General features: G+C 34.9%; 1 protein-coding gene across 2 annotated transcripts in view; it reads right to left on the reverse strand.

Annotated features, from left to right (window-relative positions):
* LOC136834958 (zinc finger protein 596-like) overlaps positions 1–13267 on the reverse strand; it is a 30387-nt gene that overhangs the window by 3504 nt on the left and 13616 nt on the right. For both annotated transcript variants that reach the window (XM_067097854.1, XM_067097855.1), the window contains exons 10-18: positions 11374–11465; positions 10927–11034; positions 9568–9755; positions 8679–8839; positions 5283–5422; positions 4357–4552; positions 2971–3182; positions 1435–1593; positions 452–577 (exon numbers count right to left, since the gene is read on the reverse strand). In XM_067097854.1, the coding sequence (XP_066953955.1) occupies positions 452–577; positions 1435–1593; positions 2971–3182; positions 4357–4552; positions 5283–5422; positions 8679–8839; positions 9568–9755; positions 10927–11034; positions 11374–11465 (1382 nt within the window). The remainder of the gene's footprint in view (positions 1–451; positions 578–1434; positions 1594–2970; positions 3183–4356; positions 4553–5282; positions 5423–8678; positions 8840–9567; positions 9756–10926; positions 11035–11373; positions 11466–13267) is intronic.

The following is a 13267-nucleotide window of genomic DNA, read 5'->3' on the forward strand; positions in this document are numbered from 1 at the left end:
TAAGCAATATGTACTATAATGTATATAAACTCACTGAACACAGCATTTGGCAGATGAGAACTATTTAATGGAACCAGAAATGGTTTCAATTCCTTGGTACTACAGTAGTCAAGTATATTATCACTGAATGTGCAACTGCAACCAGCAACTCAGAAAGTGGGCAAAGTCCTCAAAAAAAAAAAAAAAAAATCTACAAGTACTAAAAAAATTAAGCAAAGTTGGTATAAGATCAAAATTTTGCAAATCCATAACTTCTGTGAAACAACATATTGATAAGCATCTACATGACACTAAATATAAAGTCTCGAACACTAAAAAAAATAAAGTTTTCCACACTAAAATGAATATAGAAAATACTTAATAGCTCACACATTTCTCTGGATAACGCAAAAAGGAGCAAGATCATTACTGTTACCTAATCACACTATGTCTGGATTGAAAATCTACTCACACTAGTTAAGATATGACCCTGTACTTCTCCAATGGTTTCTCCAGAAGAATTTATAACTGGAATAACTGAACGACCATTCTCATTTATGACGGGGATTACAGAGCGTCCGTTTTCATCCGTAAATATCTGAAATAAAATGTAACAAAGCAAAGATAAGGAACATCATAAAAAAATCTATGTTGGTCAACTGGTTTCTAGTCAAGCCCCACTTAGAAAAAGGCATTAAGCAGTATTATTTATAAAACCAAATGTTAACCCTCATGAGAATTTGGGGGTTCAAACTTATGTGGTACAACACAAACTTTTCTAGCTTATCGTTCACGAACTAACATAATTTTCTTATATTCTTGCTGTAAATTTTTCATGTTAAAGGCTGGCTATGGTCACAATCTGAAGTGAAATTATTGTACTTTACTGTAGTATCTTTAAAAATGAGAGACAAAAAATATATATATGTAGTCAGAACGATACACTGAAGTTAGTCAGTAACAGATTTCATTTTTGTTCAGAAAATTAAAAAACAAAGGTAAATGGCTTTTAACCAAGAATAAATATAAGAAAATTTCCTTCCAACAGCATACATAATGTTACTACTTATACTACTTACTGTGTATAAAGACAAGAAAAAAAAAACTTTAATATTTTCTATTTTGGAGTGGTTTAGGATTATTCTATTTGCTCAGCCCAGTGTTGCCAGAAATCAAAATATTTATAGTAATATTTTTCTGTTTTCTACAGATAACATCATTTAATGTCAACTAAATCTCAGAATCCCCCCCAAAATCTCCAAATCCAAAACCACAGTGCAGCAATTCCATATTCCACAAAATGTTCAGGGAACTGAATCAGTTAGATTTCAGAGGAATTTCCTGCCTGCTTACTCTGCACGAAAGAAATTATTGCGTAAATGGGTTTTCATCTCATCAGATTCAATGATCAGCTACAAATATTTACCATAATAACATCAGGTACATCCCACTTACCTGTATTTGCCTATCACTTTCCTGAGATCCTCTCTCCTGTAACATTACTGCAGTTGCTGTTGATGGCTGCTCATAGGCAGCCAAAGAGAACCCTTGAATCATATGTGCCTCTCTTTCGGCCATATTTTCTAGATGAGAATTCTCCCCCATTTCTGAATCCTGAAACATATGAAATGTACAATTATTACAACACTGCATATGCAAAAACTTTTATTTATGTTATAAAATCCAGTATTGAATTTCAGCATAATTATGTTAACTGACAGAAGAAGTCTAGTCTTTCAGAGGATTATCTGGGAATATTGGGAAGTCCATTACTATGTAGAAAATGTCATTAGCTGACAACATAAACTGGAATAATCAATCATTCATTTTTCTGCACTTTGGATCAAATTCTCGTCGTGTAAAGAGTTCTGCTGAGTAAGTCAGTGACATCATCAACTCGGGACCTCTTCTACCTTTCCTTTTATTTCATTCAGTTCCTTAAATTTGCATCAATCTGCTCTATCCATGTGCCATAGACATGATCTGCATTGGAGGGCTACTGTTAAATTCAATGACTGTTGGTGCACAGACACTTGAATGCCAATCATCTAATATTCTCCAGCTAAACGTCTATAAGACAGTTAGATTTGCTACAGAAATGTCAGTACAAGACAAGCTGCCCACCTGGGTGTGGAAGTGGGTACATGCACACACACATTTTTTAAGAACCTCATTATCTTTATGTTCCATTACTAATGCTATGATATTGCCCTTTACATTTGCTAAAAATTGTCAAATAATGGGTATCTACTTTTTGTATCTCTAAAGTAGAAGAAATTCCTTAGGAACCATAGGATTACAGGTGATTTTTCATGAACAAGGAACTTGAGCTCTTCATACCCATACTCAGTCCTCAGACCTTGGCAGCTTCACTACATGACAGAACTGAGAATATTAGCTCATTTCTATAATACTACTTGCTTGAAGTTTTCCCTTTCAAATTTTTGCTCTGTTAAGATTCCATGAAGATCCCTTTACAAGAGAAGGTCCTGAAAGACTGGGTTTCTAATTTTTCTTGATGTCCTTATGACAAAATTGTCAAGTAGGATGCTGGATCTCAATGCTGATTTTTTATGTATTAAATCATTTGATATTTTACCTACTTTGCCTGGAGACAAAGCATCATATCTGTTAGATATAGGTATTCCCTAAGTTCTTCATTACTGAAAAGAAAAAGAAGGGAGGTCTTTCTCTTTTGTGATTAGTGTGAACATAAGCAAAGGCAAAATTCATACCTAGAGAGGGTTCTGGCATTAGACTATCTAGCCAGTCCTAAAAGTGCTAATTTTTTCTACCACATGTGGTTGGTTATTAGCCAACTTACTGTCCACATAACTATGGAATAACTAAAAATGACAAAAAAAAACTGGGAAGATGAATAACCTAAATAACTTAAAATTTATTCTCTGGATCATTAACAACTTACCACAGTATATCCAGTATCCATATTACCTACACCCAAAGCACAGACACACACATCTAAATACATACCACAGCCTGCAGTGCTGTAAATGTGGTAGCATCAGGGTCATCCTTGTCAGAAAGAATATAGATAATGGGGTGGTCACCATCACCTTCATCAACTGTTGTTCCACCTGGCAAGTACCATGCTTCATCTTCTCTGTGGCTACGTCTATGTTTGTGCAAGTTGGATGCATCTCTAAACGTCTTGGAACATATTGTACAAGTGTAAGGCTTCTCACCTGTTGGATAAAGTGAAATTCTGTAATCACTGTTTAAGCAGTATTAATGAATAAAAATCATCAATTGCAATTATCGTTTATGCAGCTCATAAATCTGATATTTTAGAGCAGAATTCTGGAAAAAAGCCTGAGCAAGTACAACAGCCTCTGCTTTAAAGGGTAAGCAATATGCACCTACACTTTAAGAAATATATATCCATGATCTAAACACATTTCTTAATGCTATTTTTATTTTATTACATGTAAATATCCTTCATCTACAAAAAATATGCAATGTACTGCCATTGCAAGTTTTATTTCAGAATAAAAGGATAAAAATAAACAAAGCAGGTAACATGTCTTACTAGACAGAAGACATGTACATCAGCAAATATAATGGAAGCTGAGCCAAAATCCACTGATATGTATGAACCAATAGATATTTCCTATTCAGAATATGTAAAGTTCTGTCTACAGTGAGTTTCAAACATAACTCATACAAATAAAAAAATATACAACATACTCTCAAGATTCAAAATATACAGATGGACAAAACCTACCCATTATACCAAAAAATACCCAATGGAAAACTGTTCCAATACAAAATTTAGGCAAAATGATCCCAATGTACAAAACTTAGGCACTAGACTTACCAAAAACAACAGTGCACTCATCACAGTAAATTTTTCCCTTTAGGGTTAAGGCATAAAATGGGATCTCTCCACAAGCTTTGTCCTGCATACTTTCTTAACTCCCAAGCAGTCCAATTCTTGACTTATTCCTTTTTCTGTAATTTCCCAAGCCTTCTTAAAGGTCTCCATATATACTGTTTTTCTGACTACTTGTTATTCTAACTCTCCTAGTTTTAGAGATCTCATTCTATTCTCAAGTTGCCACATTTCTCTGTCACTTCCTCATCCTGATACATCATACTCTGGCCAAGAGCCATAGCATTTTGAAAATCCAGCTATATCAAATGATGTACTGCAAGTTTTATTCCTTTAGATTCACATGAAAATTGTGTAAAAATTACCCAAAAATACTTCGACATAAGGTATCCTTGAGTGACATCCAGAGTGTGTTGGATGATGGTTAAACTCAATCCTAAAACCCTTCTAAAAGTATAAAGTGAGCCACTCATAAAGTATTTTACAAAGATAGCATATAAAGTAGCTAATGATCAAGGACTACTTACCAGTGTGCATACGAAGATGCTTTCTAAGGGTGTACTGTTCACTGAAACCTTTATTACACACAGCACAAATGTAAGGCTTTTCTCCACGGTGCTTTCTTTCATGAGCTCGGCAAGTTTCTCGATTCAGGAATCCCTTGCCGCAGTATGAACAAGTGAAAGGTCTGTCTCCAGAATGACGACGCATGTGTAACTTGAACTGTTAAAAAAAATATATTTAATATTAATACTGTATAAAATTTTATATTAAACACTAAAAAATGAAAAACCTAAATCTTAAAAACCAGCTCAAAACAGTAACAAACATGGGAATTATCATATTCACTATCTGAGTTGCCAATGTTATTATTATCATAACAGTATCATTCCTGTCCACATTACAAGCACTTCAATAATTTCTTGAAAAAAGCGACTCATTCTATATCTGGTTAGAAACACAAATTCATTATAAGCACTGATTTTTTATGTGAACTGTTGAGTTATGAGTGACCTTCCAAAGTTCCTTGGTGATAGTATACATAATGTAATTAACATTCAATTATGTTTGACAAAGAGATCAACTGGAGAAGGCCTGTGCCATATTCGCAGCCTCGTGAAGAGATGATAAAAAGGAATAAAAATAATCTAATGCCTTCAAAGGATGGTTACCTATTCTTAAGCTTTCAAGATTTTTTGTGATGCTGATAATATTCAGCATGGAATTCCATGATCTGATCTCACTAATTTGGTAACCCCCACCATGCATGTTTCATTACTGGGACTTTATCATGTTTTGGGTTTATCTCTTATAGTTCTGTTATCTGACCACTGAGGCAAAAGAACACTCTGGAATGTTAAAATCATAAAAAAATCATATTCTGTAGAACTATAAAAATAACTAATAAGCTTGGTCTTCAAGACAAATCAGAATACAATACAAACAGCATTACCTGTGATGATGTCGTAAATTTTTTTCCACAGTTGTCACAGCAAAACGGTTTTTCTCCTGTGTGAATTCTGATATGTTCTTGAAGATTTCCATTTTGTGTAAACCTCTTGGCACAAAATTTGCATTTGAATGGTTTCTCCCCTGAAAATGAAATATTAATAAAAATGTTACTATAATTTTACTTCAGCAGCTTCTGCACAGATAATGCAATCAATCACAAAAAAATTTGTTCATATTCTTATAAATTTATAAAAATGCCAAATAATAAATTTCGTACATAAAAGTTACAGTTTTCTCAACATAAAACCATAATTTTCATTAGTCCCAATATGTGGATATTCACAATGTTTGACACTCCATTTTTCTGTATGAAAATTCTTGTCACGTTTTGAAATTTTTTAAAAACATTACCAAATACTGTACATATCATAAAACAAGTTCATTTTTTCTTTCTTAATAAACTGTTACTTATGTTACTTTCAATTCACAGGTCTTCATATATTCAAGATACTCCATTCCTGTTTATAATTAAAATGATGATGACCTTCTGCTTGCTGGCTGGCTGGCAGCACAACACATACACCTACATGGGCCAAGGGTTCCAGCCTGGTGATAAATTACTCCCCAAGTAGTCTAAATATGGATGAAAGAAATAAAAATGGTTGTGAGGGGGACCAACTGTAAATTATAGGTTTGTAGTCAATTTGTTTACCTTATGAACCCATCATTTACATAGCCCAAATCATAATCCAGGAGCTTCTGATGAAACTAAAGAATCACCAGTTTGGGCAAAGGGGCTGACTTGAGAGCTCATGGGGTTGATATTAGCAAAGAAACCAAATGTATTTAGAGTTCACAAACATGCATACAAGTAAAATCAGGTGGTCCGTAATAACAGGACACAGCAACCGAGTAACTAGGAAGTGATAAAAGACTCTAGTCACAAAGCGAATTCGTTGCAAATTTCTAACAGCTTTCAACTCAAAGAATGTCATCTATGAATGTGATTATGACTAAATGAAGGAACAATGGCCTGAAGTTTAAGCTGGTAGTTGGCCTTCCAGTGTTTATACATCAATAAGCAAAGTCTGGGTCAATTGTGAGCCATCCCTCTGGATGTGTCATCTCCCATAAAAGTTATGAGACTCGCCATGTCTGTGTGGTTATCCAAGGAAAAGAAGCCAGAATCTTTCATAGAAAGAAAGTGTACAAATATCTGACAACAATACTGCCTGCCCTTCCCTAAGACCTGAAGAAGGCAATAAAGCAAATACCTGGTAGAACTTCTTGGGCCAACATACATATAAAAGGTATGCTGCTCATAAAACTCTGGTCTACTCTGCTTCCTTTAGAAAAAGGTCCCCTGACTGAAGGAAGAAAGCCATCTTAGGATGATTTTGCAGCTGTGGTACCAACAATCCAAAGAGCATACAATTCCTAACAAGTTGGAACCAAAGTAGTTGAAAACTCTGTAGTTGAAAACATGATGACTCTGAAGTCAAAAAGCAAAGTCTCTCCATATACCACAGAGTTGCCAGAGTCAGAGGGTGACATACAAGCATCAATTTTAGCAAATTCCATGATGAGCATCTGCTCTGCTGAGAGAGACACTTGGCTGCAACTCCGAGCAGAATAGGGACACCTAGCAGCTAAATGGGAGGACTTTTGGAATAAAAACTTACCTAAACCCACATGGTCATGTCCCCCCATCCCCCCCCGCAAAAAAAAACAAGAGCATGAAAAAGTCACGACAATCTATGACAACAGATCCAAAAGCATTTCTTCCAGCCTTGGCTTCTTTGAAACAACAAGCAAACAACATGCCCTGTCATACATCATTACCCATACAGAGAACTGGTCCTCCATCAGCCTTTCCTTTGCTCATGACTTTATGGTGAAGACCAAACAGGCAAGCCTGAGTGATGTCACAACTCTTTCACTATTCTAGCTGAGGTTGTTTCTATGTATACGAGTATACAAGGAACCATGACCTATTTGGGAATATCCAAAGAGGATTTACCACAACTCCAAGTCATAGTCCTCATGTTCAAGCAATTTCCATCTTAACGACCTGCAGATATAATACTTAGTTAGCAGCCATCCTCAAGATAGGTATGTGGAGAGATGCCACTCATCCTTACAGTTTACCTCAAGGACATAACTTGCAAAGATGTAGACGTTTTTCCCTTCGATACTACAGCTACAAACAGGCAGACTGTTCAAATGATTAGTATGGGATATATTCTTATCCTTTCTTTTATCTTTCCCTCTCTCTGGCAGCTTCAAGGGCTCAGGAACTGGGTCAAACCACTGACAAGGTGAGTACTTCAGCTTATGGATCCTATCTCTCTGCTGAGTGTGAACATTTGCTTTATTCCCACCCTTCTGCAGGTCTATACTGGAATGCCTGGCTTCAGGCAAAACCTCCATGGGAATCGGAACAAGACCATCACCTAGATCATCAATCTGCTACATATGGGATAGCTTCACTCTAATTGCTCCTTATACAATAACCTTACAGGTAGCTTACAATTACAAGGTTATAGCCAACAAGTCTTTCTTTTGTAATATAAAAATGACAAATTTTTAAAGTAATCTGTATTTTTCCTAACTTACAAACCTGGGATTAACTTTCTGCGAGCTGGAAAACCAGCTGATAAACTTTTGCAAGGTGGTTATGGTAATAACCACTGATGGTAAGGGCGGAAGCACCACCCACCAAGTCAGTGCACATTCAATCCTATGCAGTTTACTTTTGGCTGCCATCTCATTTAGGTGCACGTTTATTTTTACAACCCCATTAATCATAAGGAGTTATGCCCTCATTCCAACCCTACCCATTCCTTCCCTAAGAAACAATGGAATGAGTGTGGATGCAAAAGTCCAGCTGGATGGAGGTGTGTTCTCTTCAGGGTACAAGTGAGACAAGGAACATTTAAACACAGAATATGATTAATAGCTGTGCATAAAAACATGTTTTATATTGTAAAATTATTGTGTTAAATATGTTAAATAAGCTCACAGAACAAACTTTATTCAGAAATTCCACATGGGATCTTTATAACATTACATTATGTGATATGCAGTGAACGTTAGACTGGCTTTTACAATGTCTGGCATTCTGGTAAAGGCTCACATTTTATCCCCACCATACAAGACTGCTCTTAGTTTTGGTGTATATTTTCATACTTAAACTGTCAATTTGTGTGCCAAAACTTACACCTTATGCACTTCAAAGCTGACCCTAGATAAAGTGTAAAAAAAAAAAAAAAAAAAAAAAAAAAAAAAAAAACAATCTCTCACAGCACATTTTTTAATAAAATTTTGGTTAATGTGTATTCAATAAAAACTTTTCTATCAAATGTATTAAAATAAGTTAATGCAATGGATTTCTTACCTGTGTGGGATCTCACGTGAAGTGTTAGTGAGGTGAGATGATTAAACTGCTTGCCACAAATCTCGCAGGTAAACTTCTTAAGGCCTGTGTGAGTGTTCATGTGATTGTACAAATTTCCTCGAGTTTTGAAGGCTTGGTGGCACAGTTCACATGGATATGGTCTGGGGGAAAACAGAACAGCATAAGTCAGCTCTGTAGCAACGTCTATATAAAATAAGCAATATTTAAGATTATTTCATGAATTTTATACTGCATGCAAAGCTTTTCTTTGTACCTTCTTCCCTCTGTATAAGATACAAAATTCAAATTCAAATTCAAATCTTTATTTATATGCAATTACATATAATTACATATGGTCAACAGTTATGCAAATGATGTACTACTATGTTTAACATTTCAAATGATTACTATTCCTATTAAGTAGCCAATCATATGAGAAATTAAACTAAACCTGTTTAGCTACAAAGTCATATTTCTGGAATCATTCAGATCTAGTCTGGATGACTTATTATCAAATGAAGACAAACATTTGAGGAGCTAGAAGACAGACTGAAAAGCATGGCAGAGAGAGAGAGAGAGAGAGAGAGAGAGAGAGAGAGAGAGAGAGAGAGAGAGAGAGAGAGAGAGAGAGAGAGAGAGACACAGGTGGGAGTTGAACTGACTAATCTTCTCCACAGGTAATACCTCACATTTCACAACAGGAATTAAAAAAATATATTGATCTATATTCTGAACAATCACACTGAAATTGGCAGCAAATATGCTCGTACTAAAAGCGGACTTGACTCATTTTCAGCAGCATCCAAATTAGAATTAACATCCAACAACTATGACCCTTAACAAGCAAAAAATGTTCTTGAAAGATCAACTGCCTGGAAGCAAAACATACCTTTCTTCTGAATGTACACTGTAATGTCTCTGAAGCAGCTGTTTGTGTTTGAATGAAGCGTTACATATGTGACATACGAATAGACGGCCATTATTATGAGTTGACTCCCGATGGTAAATGAGCGAGCTAGGATGTGTAAAGACTTTCCCACACGTAGTACAAGGATACTCACGTTCCTCTTTTGGTGGCTGAAAAAGATGGGGCATAAAATACTTTTCAGGACGTCTTTGCAAAGGATACATAAATATAAAACTAATGACATTTTAGAAATTTGAAAATGGACTGATATTTTAAAGTAATTGTCTGCTGAAAAACTATGTGCCTCAGTGTTATAATTCTTTTATTCATAAAATATCCTAAATTTTTTAACCAAAGAAGCTTGAGCTGTAACAGTAAAACTAATTAAATGTTAGACACACTATCAAGCAGAGAAGGTAATAACTTGTGAGCTGCTGTAAAGTTCAATTGGTGTCTTGAAAACAAAATACAGGGAAAAATGATTACCTTGAGCTTCATGAAAAACAATTTGTGGTCTTTACAACCTTTGCTTGCATGGAAGTTGTGTTTTAGGATTATTTTGTTCTTTTCTGATATATAAATCTTTACAAGACTCCCCAAAGTTCTTGATGTGCAATGAACAAAAGTTTGCACACCACAAAATTCTACAGACACTTAAGTCTAGTTATCAAGTAATACGTTTACATTATTCAAACTATTGACAAGATGTAACTGAAAAAAAAAGCTTGGACCTAAATACTATATCTTAATTTGTATTTGAACTGGCAAGCTACAAGCAACCTTACATTGATTAGACAGGGTCCTTTGAAATTTTTTGAAAGTTACACAGTAAATACAGCGTAACTGTAAATAAGAATATTATAAACTTAATGTTTACTTGTGTTATATAGTGTATGTATAAAATAATCCATACTTTATTACATCAGAAAGAGTCAGAGTGAAGGTAGGATTGATTGTCTTCATGTCTGTGAACAAAAGGAAGGCTGCCTGGATAATTTAGAACTCAGGATCCTAGTTTTGTATTATGATCAGTACCTTCCGTTTTTACAGTATACTTTGTGGACTGAGAATTTCTGACTGCTGGCAAGAAAATCCCATTACTAAACAAAGCAAAATTATGATGATGAATGCTCAAGACTGTATTTTTCTATGCAGAGGAAATCTGGCAATTGCAAAGATAATTGAGATTCTGAGGAAGCTGAAAACAAAAGGAAGATCAACTATATATAAAAAGACTGCTGAAAATAAAAGACAAAGAGTCTGGACACATAATGAGGAGAGAGAAGCAGTCTTAAGAAGTAGCAGAATATCTTAAAACTACTAGTACATCATATTTATTACCTCGTGCAATGCATAATGATTACGAAGACTATGCTGATAAGCAAATCTCTTCCCACATGTTGCACAGGCAAAAGGCTTGGCACCTTCGTGCATACTTGCAACATGAGTCTGAAAGAGAAAAAAATGTAATTTGGTGAGATGCTGACATCATTTTAGCACTTTATGGAAAATCAGCAGGTCTTACAAGTCTGAGACAATTTTTCAGAATAATTTACTTCCACCATGAACTTCAACCCAATGATGAGGTCTGGAAGTCCACTAGCAGCCTTTACCTGTTACAATTACAATAGCATAAAAATTTTCACGCTGCTTAAAATATCGCACTTGTGAAGACAATTTACTTTCTTTAAAAGTAATGTAAAGGGAACTAACACTTATAGCTAATTATCCCTCCTGACATGAATTACCTACTAAATACTGTACAGTACTAGGAACAAATTTACTTACATTGTAACCTTCTTGAGTGACAAAGGTTCTGTTGGGGCAGTGAGGGCACTTGAAATCAACTTTGTCATTCTCACTTTCAATTTCAATAATTCCTGAAATAGTAAAAATTTTTGGTATAAAAAACCTTGATACAAATATTAGTACAGATCAAGTAGCATAGATAATCAAAATAGGAGTACAGTAGCGATAAAAAAAAAACACAATAAGGAGGACCAATCATTATTATAAATTCAACTGCCCCACAGACATATGTTCTAGACTCTCATGGTCTGGTCCTAAGGATCTGTTCTTGAAGAAAGGGAGAAAACTGGACCAAAATAAAATTATCATTACTGTAGCATAATGTAGTTTATGACACCACTTAGTCTTGATTCCAATGGAACTTGTCCAAAGGATTTGTTCTTGAATGGCTAGTAAAAATTGGAGGATGGTCAAACTGAAAAAAGTTGTTTCACCAATTGGGAAGAAACCAACAAGAATTTATGAAAGACACACAAAGAAATGCAGCTACGGAAAAAAAAAAAAAAAAAAAAAAAAAAAAAAAAAAAAAAAAGCCTTGATTACTATCACAATGTGTTGCATAAAGCCCTTAGAAAGTGGAGCAAGTTGCAGTTTAGCTATGGCATGTGTATATGTATGTGGGAAAAAGAAAAAGAAGACATGATTTACAATAACATCAATACCTTTACCCATGTTTTAAGGTAATTTTACCAGAAAAACAAATTACTAGTATTTTCAACTTTCATTAGGCTGGGCTTAGTGTAATTTTATTCTTAAATTGTATCTTATTGTATGGCTTAAAACTCCTTAAAATTCATGTTTACAAACTGAAAATAATGTTGGTTAATTTTATGTTACCAGTCTGGAATATGTACAATGGCTACCATATATCTGTTGCCTGTTTAGATAGATACTAATGCCACAATTCTATATTGTGTTTAATCTATTTTATCATTTCAGAATACTAGTTAACCATTTACAGAAATTAAGTCTTGGACACTGATGTTACATGTGCAATTAAAACTGATTTCTCTTCATTTTCAGTTCATTCTAGACCATGTGAGAAAATTTCCAACATATTTAAACACTTACAACTTCATGTGCAGTCACTTTTCAACATTCAGAAAGGTGAAATTCATATAAATCACTACAAATCATGATTTGAACTCTCTTGTTCACACTAGTGAGAGAGAGAGAGAGAGAGAGAGAGAGAGAGAGAGAGAGAGAGAGAGAGAGAGAGAGAGAGAGAGAGAGAGAGAGAGAGAGGTTGTGTTTTCTCAGTGCTGCTTTGGTACTATTGGGATGATTATAATGTTTAAGCACTGAATATAACCAATGGTGTCAAAGGAAATATTCAAGACTGCAAAATGTGAAGACAGTAATTTTTTATGACCAAAATTTGCATTCAGGCTACATCAAGCATTATTGTGCAAGGCATACATTCAACTTCTAGTCAGCATCATTCAGGATTAGAACCTGGGTAGTAGCTGACTGCCTTTGATCCTCTCCCTATTAAAATGTATTAAAACAAAGGGTAAAGAGAGGGAAGACAACAACTACATGGTGGAAACAGTCCTTTCAGAAGGAAGACTATTTCTGTTAGAGATACTGCAATTAAAGTTTTAAAAAAGATTAACAACAGCCTCAATCAAGAGGAGAGATTTTTCTGGAATATGAATAAATGTACCCTACTAGCAAACAGCAAAATTCTTGGTTTATGCATACAGACTGTATTCCTGAGAAGCATAGACATGGACATGGGCACTTACAAACAAATTGGACAAGATCTAGGATAGATGAGACTACAAAATGCTGAACACTGAGATTCATGGTTGAAATGCACTGCCATGAGTTGTTCCCAGAGACTGAATAATAGGCTAATACAGTTTAAGGC

Source organism: Macrobrachium rosenbergii, chromosome 54 (assembly GCF_040412425.1).
Source record: "Macrobrachium rosenbergii isolate ZJJX-2024 chromosome 54, ASM4041242v1, whole genome shotgun sequence".
Taxonomy (NCBI): Eukaryota; Metazoa; Arthropoda; class Malacostraca; order Decapoda; family Palaemonidae; genus Macrobrachium; species Macrobrachium rosenbergii.